The sequence below is a fragment of the Esox lucius genome, chromosome 20 (assembly GCF_011004845.1).
Source record: "Esox lucius isolate fEsoLuc1 chromosome 20, fEsoLuc1.pri, whole genome shotgun sequence".
Lineage (NCBI taxonomy): Eukaryota > Metazoa > Chordata > Actinopteri > Esociformes > Esocidae > Esox > Esox lucius.
Window position 1 is genome coordinate 28409489 of NC_047588.1, and position 14089 is coordinate 28423577.

At 42.3% G+C, this 14089-nt stretch overlaps 1 protein-coding gene across 2 annotated transcripts; it reads left to right on the forward strand.

The window, feature by feature from the left end:
- The first annotated feature begins 7187 nt into the window (after positions 1-7187).
- On the forward strand, positions 7188-13873 carry LOC105018968 (circadian-associated transcriptional repressor). Of its 2 annotated transcripts, XM_010884806.5 has the most exons (7): positions 7188-7401; positions 9529-9851; positions 9970-10045; positions 10207-10285; positions 10419-10602; positions 10694-10919; positions 11029-11250. In XM_010884806.5, exons 2-7 carry the CDS (start codon positions 9531-9533, stop codon positions 11151-11153), a joined length of 1011 nt encoding a protein of 336 aa, XP_010883108.2. In that variant the 5' UTR covers positions 7188-7401; positions 9529-9530; the 3' UTR covers positions 11154-11250. The 2 variants fall into 2 exon arrangements, with proteins under 2 accessions (XP_010883108.2, XP_010883107.2); XM_010884805.4 differs by having other exon boundaries at positions 7189-7401; positions 10694-13873.
- Positions 13874-14089: the final 216 nt, after the last annotated feature.

Consider the following 14089-nt stretch of genomic DNA (forward strand, 5'->3'; position numbering starts at 1 on the left):
TCCTGATGCAGATAAGACCTTTGACCAAGTAAAATGGTCTTATATACTGTGGTACTGTATTAAATGTTGCAGATGGGTTGAGTATGGAACACTTACAGAAAATCCCCTGTCCAAGACTACTTACCAACCAATTACTATGGCCTCGATTTAATCTTCATGGAGGGATGAAATATGTTCTGCATTGTTGTTGCTGTGGCTTTAGCCATCAAACCTCTTGGCCAAACCACTGAATAGTATACCAAAGACCCCCTAAATACAATGTGTCTGTATGCTGATAAGATTATCCTCTATATAACTAACCCTCAATCCAGGGACTACAAACCTGTTCTCTCTAAACATAATTGTGCAGGGAAATGTCCATTCGTAAAGATTTAAATTAAATGCAATACTTTTTTTAATTATTTTATAGCAACACCCTGGGCGGGATTCAAATTATTTATGAAAACAAGGGTTTCTATGTAATATATGTCAATATCTATAACCAGTAGTTAATTATGTAGTGGACATAGACTTCACTTTGTTCTGTGCCAGTGACAGGCAAGAATGTTTTTGTTTTACATGAACTCATAGTTTATTGATACTATCCTCAACAAGGACCGCATGTCTGTAACAGTTGCCAGGACATGGAATAGAGTCAGTAATATGGTGTGCCCAAGTGTTTGCTTTCAGACCCAGTAAGTTGTTTTGGTTGCAGAGATCAAAATGCATTTCTGCAAAGTCTATAAGATCCAGAGTGACAGTATCCCTACCACCCCCAGGGTGACATGGAGAAACCATGTCACTATAGCATCTAGTTGGGTGCTAGCAGAGAGTTGGCCCCTTGGATGATGTCATGGATCCACAGTACAACCACCACAATTATAATTATAATAATAGGTAATATGAAATAAGAAAACGAGGAATATAACACATACAAACGTACCAATATATTACATTTTGTATCATTAGGGCTGCCATATTAATGTATTATTTATTTATTTCACATTATTCTGCATTTTCTCTCTTGTATTTCTATTGTTCATGTGTTTGTCAGGTTTGAATTGCCTTTGTGTAGGCCAGTGGTTCATAACCAGGGATAAAAAGACCCCTGGGGGTACTGGACCTCTCAACTTGAAAACACTCATGACAATATAGGCTTACAAGTGAAATTAACATCCAAGCAGAGCAAAATCTTTTCGGGGGTACAGAAACTGAAAATGTTTGAGGGCCACTGGTGTAGGCTACGTAATGTAATGCGCTAGACAAATAAACTTGCTTTCCCTTGTTTTTCCTAAGTCACTCAGGCAGGCCTACAGCATCGACATGCTTGGAGATAATAAATGGCGGTTATTTCGATGGCTGGCATCTTGATTATGTAACAGATCTTAAATTGACTAGTGAGAGGATAAACAAACTAGTTCTTCTGAGTCGAGCAGTTACCCAAATGATGGTAGAGTTTGCCCTTCTAAAGAACTTAGTTTTAAAAGAAAGATAATGAAGTTTTTTTTCAAAAGTGGTTCTAAGCTGAGGAATTTAGGCCCAAAGGCCAGTTGTAGTTCCTTTGTTGATCCCAGCCAGTCAATTGCATTAAATTGGCATGTAGCTTCAATGACGGTGTCAATGACAAATGTTCTGCCTGTTAGTGCCTCAAACCATCTCTATGGCAGTCATCAGTGGATGCACATTCTGTTAAAGCTGACCACTGATCGAAATACCCAGATATCTGATGTAACACACCCTATAACGTTTAACCTTTCCTGCACAGCAAACAGTGTCTGGTAAGGGGCGACAATGTGTGACAAGAGTAGCATCAGCGCATTGAGTCCAAGGTATTAAAATACTGGTGACATGTTATAATATTTCTAGACAGCAGGGGGAGCCCTGTCCACACAATAGTGTGGCCTGTAGGTCTATCAACTACAAAGGACACTCCTGAGCCCCTCTGTTTTGCCAGGTACCCTAATAAAATATGTGTTTTAGCATTTTAGTGTATTATTAGTTTGGGAATATTAGTTATTCAGTGAAACAATTCAACATAGATATACGTATTATTGCTAAAAAAAGCCTGACTGACCAATTGTCAGAGTAGCCTACAGATTAGTAGGCTTTTGGTTAGGACAACAAATATATATTTATTTTTTTCAGCTGTCTGGTGATGTCTTGGACTACCCAATTTCAAAAATTGTTCAAGGATAGGTCTGTAGTAGGCTTATACTTTTTAATATATCATATTAATTCATTCGCTTCCTACTAGTTTTATGTCCTGTCCCTTCTTGCTCATCTTTTCCTTCAGCACGAGACTAATCCGTTCAAACGTGCAACCGTTGAATAACGTTATGCAATTTCTATGACCGGCAACAGCTATCTATTGGTCGAGCATCTCGTAGAGGGCGTGTTGAATGCCTCTTTCTCTTTACCATTGGTTAGCATGTAATGGAGGCTTGGCCTTTGGACTTCATTCACAAATCTCTAGCTGTGGAGCCTGTTGTAGCAGTGCGTGAGGATCTTAAAGAAGCCGACAGGGCTACAGAGGAACACGTTTTCTGATCAGCAATGTGAGCTATATAAACCAGGAAAAACAGGAGATTCTTTTACTTGGATTTGTTTATTCCAGCAGTTCATTATATCAGCAGAACTCAGATAGACAAACAGAAAGACAGATGGAAAGAGATTGACAGAAAAATACAGAAATATAGACAAAAAGAAAGACAGACAGACAGGCAAACAGACAGAGAGACAAACAAAAAACAAAAGAGAGATAGAGACAGATGGGTTGTCTGTATTTGCGTCTCCAGCGTGCCTTTCCTTGGCTGCTGTTATGGAATGTGATCTCCTTCAGCCAGTCAGCGTGCAGGTGCCAGGTGCAGTGCATGTGAGAGGAGGACCCACATGCTTGGGAGAGAGGCGACCAGTGTCTCATGTCCCCCTCTGGTCATCTGGCATTGCTGTGCGCTAGGGAGCTGACACGCCCCCGTTAAACTCGGATAACGAAGAGAGGGACGGAGAGAAGAGGAAAGACTTGGTGCAGGGCGTGCTGTTAACATGTCCGTTTCCATATCTTCTTCCAGTTAAAGCTTCCACACTGTCCACTGGCCCGAACGACTTGCCTCCTGGTCCTGCCTACAGAAACATTCCCACATGTATCGTTTAACTATGTGACACCTACATCAACCTCGGTGTTGTGAAGAGAGTGCAACTGAAAAGGCTATTGTTGCAACATCCTTATTGGCTGTGTTCCGGCCTGGTATTGGAGCTGCTCCACACACAACCACGAGGCCGTCCAGCCAGTGGTGAACACAACCCAGCATGTCATGGGCTGTGCCCACACCAGTCCAGGATGAAGGCGTGCATCATTGTCAAGGACCCTTCTCCCCCCACCCGCTGTTCATTCGCCAACTGTTGACCAGAGAGGGGGTCTTACTGGAGCGTTTGGTCTCTTAAGAGCTTGCTTACGTTACGGGAAAGGGAATAAATCGCTAGATAGACATCTTTGTTTGCCAAATCATTTTCACACCTTTTGATTTCACACGGGAAAGTTCGAGACCTGCCACGCAAGATTGTGGCAGTCAATCGCTGGTAAATTGAGCAATATGCGTACACACTGCAATGAAACTTCCTACAGTAACAACGTAATTGTCTTCACACTTGCAAAGCTTCGGGAGGTACTCTATCACAAAATCCTGCCTAAAGTTGAATCACAGATTCCCTGCCCCTTTTGTAAACTTCTGAATTAAAATACTAAAAATAAGTTAACATTACCGCCCAACCCCACTCTCCCGCCACCACAAAAAAGTAATGGTTGCAACTTTTTTTATTCTTTATTTGTTTAACTTTTACCAAGTTACTCAGGAAAAGAGCGTCTGCTAAATGACTTAAATGCAAATGAAATACTGTAAATATATACACAATAGGTGGTGATCATAAAATAATGGGATATTGATGAGTTAAGGCTAAACATCGGTTTATAGCTGCACATATTCTTTACAGATGTACAGTTCCAGTATGTGCATCTATCTAGATATATGGAGATGAGAAGAGGTCTTCGGTGAAATACAGTTTGGAGGTGGTTGAATGTCTTGGGCCTAGTTTTATTAGTCTCAGTGGGACCAGTTGATTAGGGCCACAGGACAGGGGGGGAAAACTGTTCATGTAGAGGGATATTTTAGTCATGATTGATCTCTACTCCCTGACCAAATCCTTCAGGATTTTCAAGGAGTATTTTTGGGACAGTGTGTGGAATGAGTTTTGGAAATGAAATTCTATCATGAAACCTAGAGTCCTGTAGAACCAGATGGAGTCATGTAGAACCCTAGTGTCATGTAGAACCTGATGGAGCCATTGTACACCATTACATCATAACTGCACACCATAACAGCATATTTGTTTAGAGCAACACAATATTTAACAGTAACTCAAGCTTTCCTACCCTGGAACTCTTTTCTCTATAACTCAATCTGTGGTCCTGTAATCTTGGACCTATTAGACATCCTCAGTCATCACAGATCCCAAAATAAAAGGTTATATTATGTATATGGTTGATCTGCAGTCATCAACAACAAAAAAAATCTATAACTGATCTCTTTTTCTTTGACATAACACCCAGTCAAACAGCATTTAACCCAGAAAAGCACCTGTCAATGCTCTCCATCTCTACTATGTAATTGAACTATCTGCACCTAACGAGGCCTAGGAGAAGGTGTGGAGAGCCTATAGAATCCTCCTGGGCAAAAGTCAAGAGAAATCCTCTGGCCCTGGTTGAGAATGCTGAATAACACACAGACCATAGTGATGGGGGATGGGTGTGTGTGTACGTGTGTGTGTTTGTCTGTGTTAAAGAGAGGGGGGAGGGGGAATAGTAGTTGGGGGGTCGTCCTTGTAAGCAGCCATGAACCCAGTGAAGGGGGAGGGTCATTAAGTTCATTCTGCACTGGAATGTATGGGGGAGGAAAGCCGTTGTATTGACTCAGAACCTCACGCTAGCCTATTATATGCTATACCTATCTATACACCCAGTAACCCTACACGAGGACTAACAGCACGGCGTAACAGACGAATATCTAGAAGACTACATGATGTGTCTGAGTCTCTGGAGGACGGTGAGGGTGTTTGCTTGCTGTCAGTATATGCTCTAGTGTATACGTGCCCAGAAAACCAAAGCAAATCTAAACTTGATTACTGTGTAACGTCAAAGCAATCAATACACAATTACACGAAAAGATGGTTTGAAATACTTGAAAAGCACAGTCCATTACGACAGATGCTTTGGGGTAAACAGAGTAATGTTGCCTGACAGGTTGTGCAAACAAGCCCGGTGAACGGCCATGTTGTATATAATGCAAGTTGAAGGGAGGTCTGTTGAATTCCCAGTGTTGTGAGATGGATGTATGGGGGGAGTAAAGCCCTCTCACCCCTATGTAACCTCATGCTATGTATGCTATTTAAGCGACAACAGAAAAAAGCTGCAGAACAGTTATAGACATGCTTGACTCGAGCCAGAACAGTCCGGAAGAGCGTTCCGGTACCTCTAATTTTAGGCAAACAGCGTTCTGGTTCCTTTTTTAGGCAAGACTTACTAACACATACATTTTTGTGAACATAGTCTAACGTGCGATTTGTCTGTTCCTGCACTTATGTAGGTGTAAGTGTGTGTGCTCATGCTCATGTGTGTCTGTAGCAGTTTTAAAAGGAGGGTCGTTGGGTTCATGTTGAACTAGGGTGGTATGGGGGAAGGAAAGCTTAAGGTCCCTAAGCACCTCATGATATATTCCTCTGTGGCTTTACATGCTAAGAGGAGCCAGTCAAGCCCAGATAAGAAGCATATGATTTATAACTTCTTTGGACACAAGATTGCTTAATATTGTGTAATCATTATGGAGTTAAGAATGACCTTGGAGCATAAAGTTGATCATAAATGTTTTTATTTCATGTGTGGCCTTGTAGATCTGGTAGAGTACCTCTTATATTACATTATAATACTGAGAACGATGTATCTCTATGCATCTTTTAAACCTTGTTTTAGATATGTTGATTGTTGTCTTATTTGACAGCTTTAGTCAAGAACAGAGAATGGGAAATAGTCATTTTGTATATGATGCACCTTGTAAGAGGAGGGTCATTGAGTTTATAATGACCTGAGGTAGACTTATGGAGGAAAATAGCTGTTCCTCCCTATGTAAGGTATATACATATAAGATGGGATGGACATGTATGTGTGTGTTGCATTTTAGAATGGGGTTTTTGGGATGTACTCATAATCTATTCAGTTATCATTATCTATTTCGTTATCATCATTATCATTATCTTTTCAATTGGGAATGCTCTGAAAGTATGTGCATGTTCATTGGTATATTTCCTATGATCCAAACAAAGCCAATTGACTCAGTCAGGTACACAGTCTGCAACATCTTGAGGAAAGAGATTCCCAGTACCTCTCAGAAAAGTGAGTTTATACTGTCTATGCACTTCCCAAATACATGAGAGAAGGATTCATGTATTTTGTTTTAGAGTTATATACAGTGTACTTTTCTTATTTTGTTGGTAACCTCATCTGTTTATACAGCAAAAGGGCACCTCCAGGGGTTCTATATCACCAGTATACCATGGCTGTATCCAGGCCATCCAATTTGCCTTGCGTATAGCTAAAGAACACTCCTCTGCCATGGTGTATGGCTCATTATTGGCTGATCGTAGGCCTGCCTAGAGCATTTATTCAGGCTTAGGCTATATGAGGTTAAATACGAGTTATTTAAAGCGACATCTATTCTACATTTAAAACTAACAGTAATGCTTACTGTTGATTCAATATACATGTTTTGCGATTATCAGATATATTGTTTCGTTTCAGTTGTGTTATTGATGAAATTATGAACTGTTGTAGCCTATCTTGGCAATGAGTGAAAGTGTGTACGTGATGCGTAATTAAACAATGCATGCATAGAGCATACAGCACTCCTGCGGTCACCCCAACATGCGTTATTCCCGTATTCAGAGCGTGCGCACGTATTTACACTGCTCGGCGGTAGTAGACCCAGGCCCACACACGAGCCCCACATGTATGGGCGGGCTTTGAGTGCCCCACGGACGCACCAATCAGCAGGCAGGAAAGAAATCACTGGCTGCATGGATCCACCAATAAAGTTGGTACATTTTGACAACCAACCAATGAGGGGCCCAGTAGGGCACGCAAAAGCGTAGGCACGTGTATCTGTGCACATGTTGACGCTCGTAAACCGTGGAGATAGAAAGAACTAGCAAGAAGCAAACCAATGAACGGCAGGCGGTTGTGAGAGGAGATTGTCAGACTCGATTCTTCAACAAGGGAGTGTGAGACATATCAGAACAATTACGGAAAAAGACGTTATCTAAACCGTTCTTGCAAACCGTAACCGGTTCTCCTGTTGATATTTTGTTGCAATATTCTAGGTGAGTGTCCACTTTTACATTGTTAGCTACATTCCAGTGCTGGTTACAGTGAATTAATAGACTAGCCCTGAAACATTTATTATACAGTGTTTCTCTATGTTCGATATGTTTGATGTAGGCTAGGTTGCTCCCGATTTATTTCATTGTTGTTGATATTATGATCTGGTAATAATCACCTGCCTCTCGAGTTGTACTCTGTCATTGAGCTGCAGCCTAGAGTTTATTCTAAGGCTTGAAACATATTATGACCTTCGTCAAAATCAGGCTATAATTGCAAATATTACGTCTGGTTGTTATGAGTATAAATCCTATGTATACTCTTAATTTTGTCCGCTGTGAATGTTTGTTTGGCATTAACACCCAAACACAAACACAACCATCACCTCAGACAGCCAAATTCCCCTGATGCAACTTAGCTACATACCTGTACAGGCCATTCCAACATGAGCAAAAGGAATGGTCCGCGTTGCTGTAACTGTATTACATAATATTGGCATGCATCCATTCATCTATATATTAACACAAAGTTTAAATGCTGGCCCTAATCGGGACACCACACGTCTGTGGAAATAGCTACCATATAATCAATCTGTTAGAATACTTTCTAGGATAGTTCCAATTACGTTACCCACCTTTCTGTGACTGGCTAAAACTGTGCACTAAATGAATGTGTATGTGCACGTTCATGTATTGAAGATGGTGAGTGTGGCTATATACCCATCAACAGAAACTGCATGGTGGGTTGGTGGGGAATGTAGAAAACAAAACCTGTAGTTTTGGATGGTGTGTATTCATGTTTTAATTACTTTGTGGGGACCGACATTCTCCACCAGCATCGAGAATTTGACCTTGTGGGTTTTGTTGGTCCCAATTAGTTAAAATGTGTTTAGTATAGGGAAAACTTAATAATTTGAGTTAAAATGTAGGGTTAGTGTTTGGTTTGTGAGTAAGGGTATGTTTTTTGGGTTAAGATTAGGGTTACTTTGTGTTCGGAAAATGGATTTTGAATAGGTCTAACTTTTAATGTGCCCTCAATGATGGAGATTATGAAAATGTGTGTACATGAATCAAGTTCCCACAAAGGTAGTAAAACCTGACAAATGAGTCCTTACAACACTTGTTTTTGGTAGGGTTAGGGAATAATTGGGGCATAGTATTAAGGTTAAGGTTTTGAGTTGGGCATTTGGGCTAGATTAAGTTTGTGCTTAAAATTACAGTTATTATGGAGGTTAGGTTTAGGGATTGTGAACATAAATGACTGGGTTTCAGGTCACCACAAGGTTAGAAAACCTGTGTGTGTGTGTGTTTGAGAGACATTATAATGAGAATATATTTAGGTCCCCATAAAACAAGTGTGTTTCTTTCTAACTTAACTATTTAATCAGAGCAAAAATGGCCGGAATATGTAATCAAATCACAATCATTTGACAAATGGGGACTTTTTTTTTTCTTGTCCCCAATTTGAAAAAGGCACTTTTTTTAAAACTAGGGCTAGGTTGAGGTTAGGTTTAGTAAAATTAGTATTCTTTTTAATGGCAGTTTAACTTTGTTGTCCTCATTTAGATAGATAGGTAAACGTGTGTGCCTCTGTCTGTCTACAGTAGGCGTTAGCATGAAACAAAAAAAAGGAGGGGTGAGTGGGTAGAGATGGGATAAAACGAGAGGTAGAGATGGGAGGCATACAGAAACACTGAGAGAAGTGGGTAAATCAGAGCGGGGGGGGGGGGGGGGTGGAGAGAGAACGCCAGAGGCAGGAGAGAAGCCAGATAGAGACCCAGCCTGCTTTTCCCCCCTGATTCTACTACTGCTCATTCTACTCTTCCCCTTCCCCCTAACATTGCACACACTCTCCTCTTCCCTCAATGGGAGCCAGACAGGCATTGCTATTGTGTGTCGACTGCATCCCCCAGCCCCACGATTAACTAGGCCACTGGTAGACCCACCATTTTGAATTGGGGTTAATATTTTTGGCATGTAGACTAAATAAAACGTCCCCACAGCAGTCCCTCCGTTGAGTATAGCCAGTCATTGGGCTGTTGGTATATCAGGCAAGTGTTGTTATTTGGCTCTTATTTGAATCTGTCCCTCTTTAACTTTGTCTGCCCCACCCCCTTTCCTAATCCTCAGTGATGCAATCGCAGGGCAGCACTTCCTCCCAGCCCTCCTTTTATTCGCTGAGCTCCAGCGACAGCTACCTGTTCAGCGACTCGGAGCAGGCGGAGGATGACACTGATGTCTTCCTGTCCGATCGCTCGCCCTCGGTCATCCTCAGCACTGGGGATGTGGTCAAGGGCGACAGGAGCGCCGGGGCGGAAAGTCCTGGCTCCCAGTGGGCGTGTGACAGCTTCACCGAGGTTACTAGAGGTCACCCCAGGGTCACAGCCGAAAGAGAACGTACGAGGGAGATGGAGGACGTACAGGTGAAGGGGGACCTGCTCTTCGCCCAGAAGGTGAGTGTCAGTGAGACCCTGAGGGCGGTGAGGCAGGGATTTTCATTCAGGGCTCAGTTGGACAGCATGACCTCTGAACTGTACCATGTATAATCCACTGCCTTGTGGTCTCTCCCAGTGTGCTGAACTGCAGGGTTTCGTCAGGCCCTTACTGGAGCTGTTGAATGGGCTGAAGGGGGGTCGGTTTGATCGGGGTAAGCTCCGCTTTCATGTACGTATGTGTGCGTGCGCCAGCCGGTGTTGGTCTAGTGTGATGCCAGTACATCTGCAGTTTCTGTCAGTAGTTACCCGAGTGTGGAATGTCAGACGGTCAAAGTTTAAACGCTGACTGGAGGATTACATATCTGATCAACAGGACTGAGTAGTTTCCAGCAGAGTGTAGCCATTGATCGCATCCAGAGGATCGTAGGGATCTTACGGAGACCCAGCATCGGGTAGGTTAACACACCACGGTTAAGGTTTACTAAACTCAGCACTTCTGTAACCAGTGTCAGAGGTTTCTGTCAAAACTGCTGAAAACCAGGTTCATTTTAAGAAGTCTAGTTTGTCTCTCTTCCCCATCGACAGGGAGAAATATATGAATACTCTTCTCCAGGTGGAGATGATGCTGAAGATGTGGTTTCCTCAGGTGTCCCCCTTGGCCCCTCAGCCTGCCAAACCGACTGGCCCTGCCGCCACCACCTCAACCCGGGACACCCCCAAATGCCCCCACCTACACAAGCACACAGACCAATCACACATCCCTGTCAAGGTGAGAACACACACACACACACACAGGAAAAACCACAAAAAATTATTAATAACAAGTATGAGTCGTCTGATAACATCCTTTCTTTCTCCAGAAGCGCAGATTGAGTTGGTCAGACACTGACAGTGTGACCCCTCCTCCTGTACTCTTAAAGAGGCTCAACACTGGTGTGGGACAAGAGAGGAGGAATGAGGGGCTAGACACTCCATCGATGGCTTCTGGAGAATCTCTGGGCCCCCTGGATCCTGCCAGCGACCAAGAGAATGACAGAAAAAAAGATGAAAACAGCAAAGATGGAGAGTCATCCAGCCAAAAAATGGGTAATTGTTCCGAGCCCAGTTTCAACTGGTTTCACGTGGCTCCCAACCTTTCCCCCCGGAAACCAAGGGAGGTAAAACAGCTTCTTTCTGTTGTACCACCTCCCTCCAGCAGGGGCAGTCCAGCCATGCAGGACAGCTCAATCTCCTCTACCACACCCATCAGCAACCAGCAGCAAAGCCAGCTCCAGTCAGTCGGTTGCCAAAGCCAGCTTATTGCTGGAAAAAAGGGGATAAAGACATTAAAGACCTGTCAGGAGAGGGGCCAGTCTCATCAAATCACAGCAAAGCCTTTGAAAAGGGTGGAGCGCAAGAGCAGGCTTAACCCTGCCCCTTTGGAGTCCTGATGCCCTCAGCGCTCTGACCAGTGGGCTACTGTGACTATGCCAATGTGCTAAATTGCTGTGAAAGGGAGAATCAGGGTGGTAGAAAGGTTGTTTGGTGCTAAGACGATGATACGTTTTGTGTTTTTAATGATGGATTCTGTGAAACTACAAACCGTTAGGATCATTAATTTAACAAACCTGACAGGCTGTAGTTACTGCAACATGAGGACTGAACATGTCCATGTGAGTAATCAGTATTGGTAATCATCTTTATTTTTTTTTTTAAAGTAGTTTGGGGAGGTTTGGCATCTCTTAAAGCCCAAAACTTGTTTCCAGAATACTGACTGAGGATCAGATCTGTAACTGAATGGTGAACCCTTCAGCTTCACTTCCAAATGGAAAATGCCATTATGCACACTTACTGTGAACATTTAGGCTTTTTGATATTTGGGTTTCCGGTGTGCATGGTCAGGAGATGGAATTTGGGGGATTATGGATATATACTGCATATTCTACCCCTGAGAGGATATTTCCTATGAAAGACACAGACCAATATGTTGCTGATAGAAGGATGGAATAATCCAGCTACTCGGATGCCATCCAACCTCTAAATGACCTGTAAAGCAAAACAACATCTAAGATTGAGTGGTAATGGCCTGTCTTGAAATCTGAAGAGGTTGAGGAGCTATTAGATGTCACTCCACCAACCTGACACACTTTAGGATGACTCTGAGGTGTTATTGGTAAAGATCAGTTGAAATGTCCTGAAGGATAACAGTGACTAGTACACACGCACATGGAAAATTAGGTAATTTATGTCAACTTAAAGGATGTCAATCAAGAACTGACTGGGCAAAGTGGCTTGGAGTTGCTGAAATGTGACATGGAAAAGGATCATGAGAAGCAGTGAACAGAAGGAAGTCACCGCTCCATGGACTGTTGGTGAGTGACCATAGGAACAGACCTAGGATCAGTTTACCCTTTTTATATCCTAACCCTATTGGGGGATAAGATGGCAAACTGATCAACATCTAGGAACAACATATAGGAAAAACGCAATCAATTAAACGTCTCATTGAGAGACTCCAAAGACCATCCTGAGAATAGAGACAATGGTCAGTCACTCAACAGACACACAGACCCTGAAGTCCAGTTTATTTATTCACATGCTGAATTGACAATGCTGCATTTATTTATTATATTTTATTTATTAATTGGCAGCTGTGTTTCTCTGTGAATTTGCTATTGGTTGACCCATGTATTTGGGAAGCTCTTGTGGGAGTTGCTGTACAAGGGTTTGAGTGTGGTTTTACTTCTATGATAGGACAAAAAAACTGAAGGAATAGAAAATGATGATTGGACTATTTTGGAACTACTGTGCCTTTACCAAATAGGATGTGTACAAAAAAACGAAGCATTTTCTACTGCATTTTGATTGTTTGCTTGTCTTTCCTACGAACACAGTACACAGTTGATTACGACATAAACTTCCTGTCTTCAGTCTCTTCTCTGGCTTCCAGGGTCTGTCGGTGACACGACCCACAGGCCATGCATCAACCGCTACTGCGCCCAATAGTAAATCACTAGTACACCACAGTATTTTATACATCATAGTCTTTAATGAACTAATAACTTCAATGTTGTTTTTAGATGGACAGTTGCCTCTTCTTCTCTGAGGTGTATTGTATAGATCATTAGCTTGGTCCAACTGGAGAATATGTTTGAACTGCACTTGCTATCTTCTGTGTACTTTTCGTGCTTGTCAAACTTGAAAACTTTTTGAGGATCCAAGCTAAAAGGGAGACCGTATGAATTGTTTTTTGAACCACTTCATTAGCTGCTATAACTGTCTAGATTAAACCTGAAAGAAACGTGTAAAACATGACTGATATAAGTATGAATAATTAATATACATATACTGTATTTACTAATGTTACTATACATTAATACATGACATGGGTTTGCAAACAGTTTACGTATGTGTTCATACGTAGAGCTTATTAGAAAAAAAGCGACGCAAAAACAAGTTATTATGGTTGCATCCATACTCCCTATAGCTTTCTCCAAGGACAGCCACGACTGAACACAATCACTGGTAGCTTCCATGTTACCCACCTACCGTCTTTACTGGAGTGGCTCTTTACCACAGGTCTAGGCTCAGATTGCACTACCCCTAATCCTAACATATACCATCAGGGGGATTAAAACACTTCGGACCACGGACTTGTGTTTAGGGGCCACTTTTCTTTCTTTTTATACAGCTGTTTTAAGACAGAAACTGATTGCACTTTTCTGTTCTCCATGTATGTTTTTTACTGCTGAGACCACTACCGATGAATCAGAAGTAATGTGGTCTTGTTTATTTCAACTGCCTTTTTATATTGTAGTAGCAGACTGTAGTCGCCCTCTATTCCTCCCCTCTCTCTCCTCTCTCCGTCCCCCTTCCTTTCTGATACATACTACTTTTGCCCTCTTCCCTGTCTCTCACTCCCCCATCTCTGTTCCTTTCTCTTACTATTTCTCTGCCTCACACGTTTCCGCAGCTGTTAATCATTGTTACTCTTCTGAGTATGTTTTTGTATTGATTACACGAAAGGAAAATATTTCAATAAATGACACTTTTGAGAAGAATTTTTGAATTTTCATGTGTGTGGACTTGTCATGAAGAGTTGTGTACAACCCAAACAGATGTGACTCGATGGGGTGCGGATTTAGTCTGTACATTTTGGAGAAGGGGAGGGGGTAACAGTAATCTGATGGGAGGAGGGGGTAGGAGTGTTGGTTTTCTCTTCCTCCCAGCTGCTCCCAGCTGGCTGCTCGGCCTCCTCTACTATGTGTCTGTTTACT

Bases quoted from the DNA above. Each gene is read 5' to 3' on its own strand.
- LOC105018968 (XM_010884805.4), top strand. From the start codon at position 9,531: ATGCAATCGCAGGGCAGCACTTCCTCCCAGCCCTCCTTTTATTCGCTG. The intron at 9,852-9,969 runs GTGAGTGTCAGT...GGTCTCTCCCAG, and splicing joins ACCTGCTCTTCGCCCAGAAG to TGTGCTGAACTGCAGGGTTT. The intron at 10,046-10,206 runs GTAAGCTCCGCT...TCTGATCAACAG, and splicing joins GGGGGGTCGGTTTGATCGGG to GACTGAGTAGTTTCCAGCAG.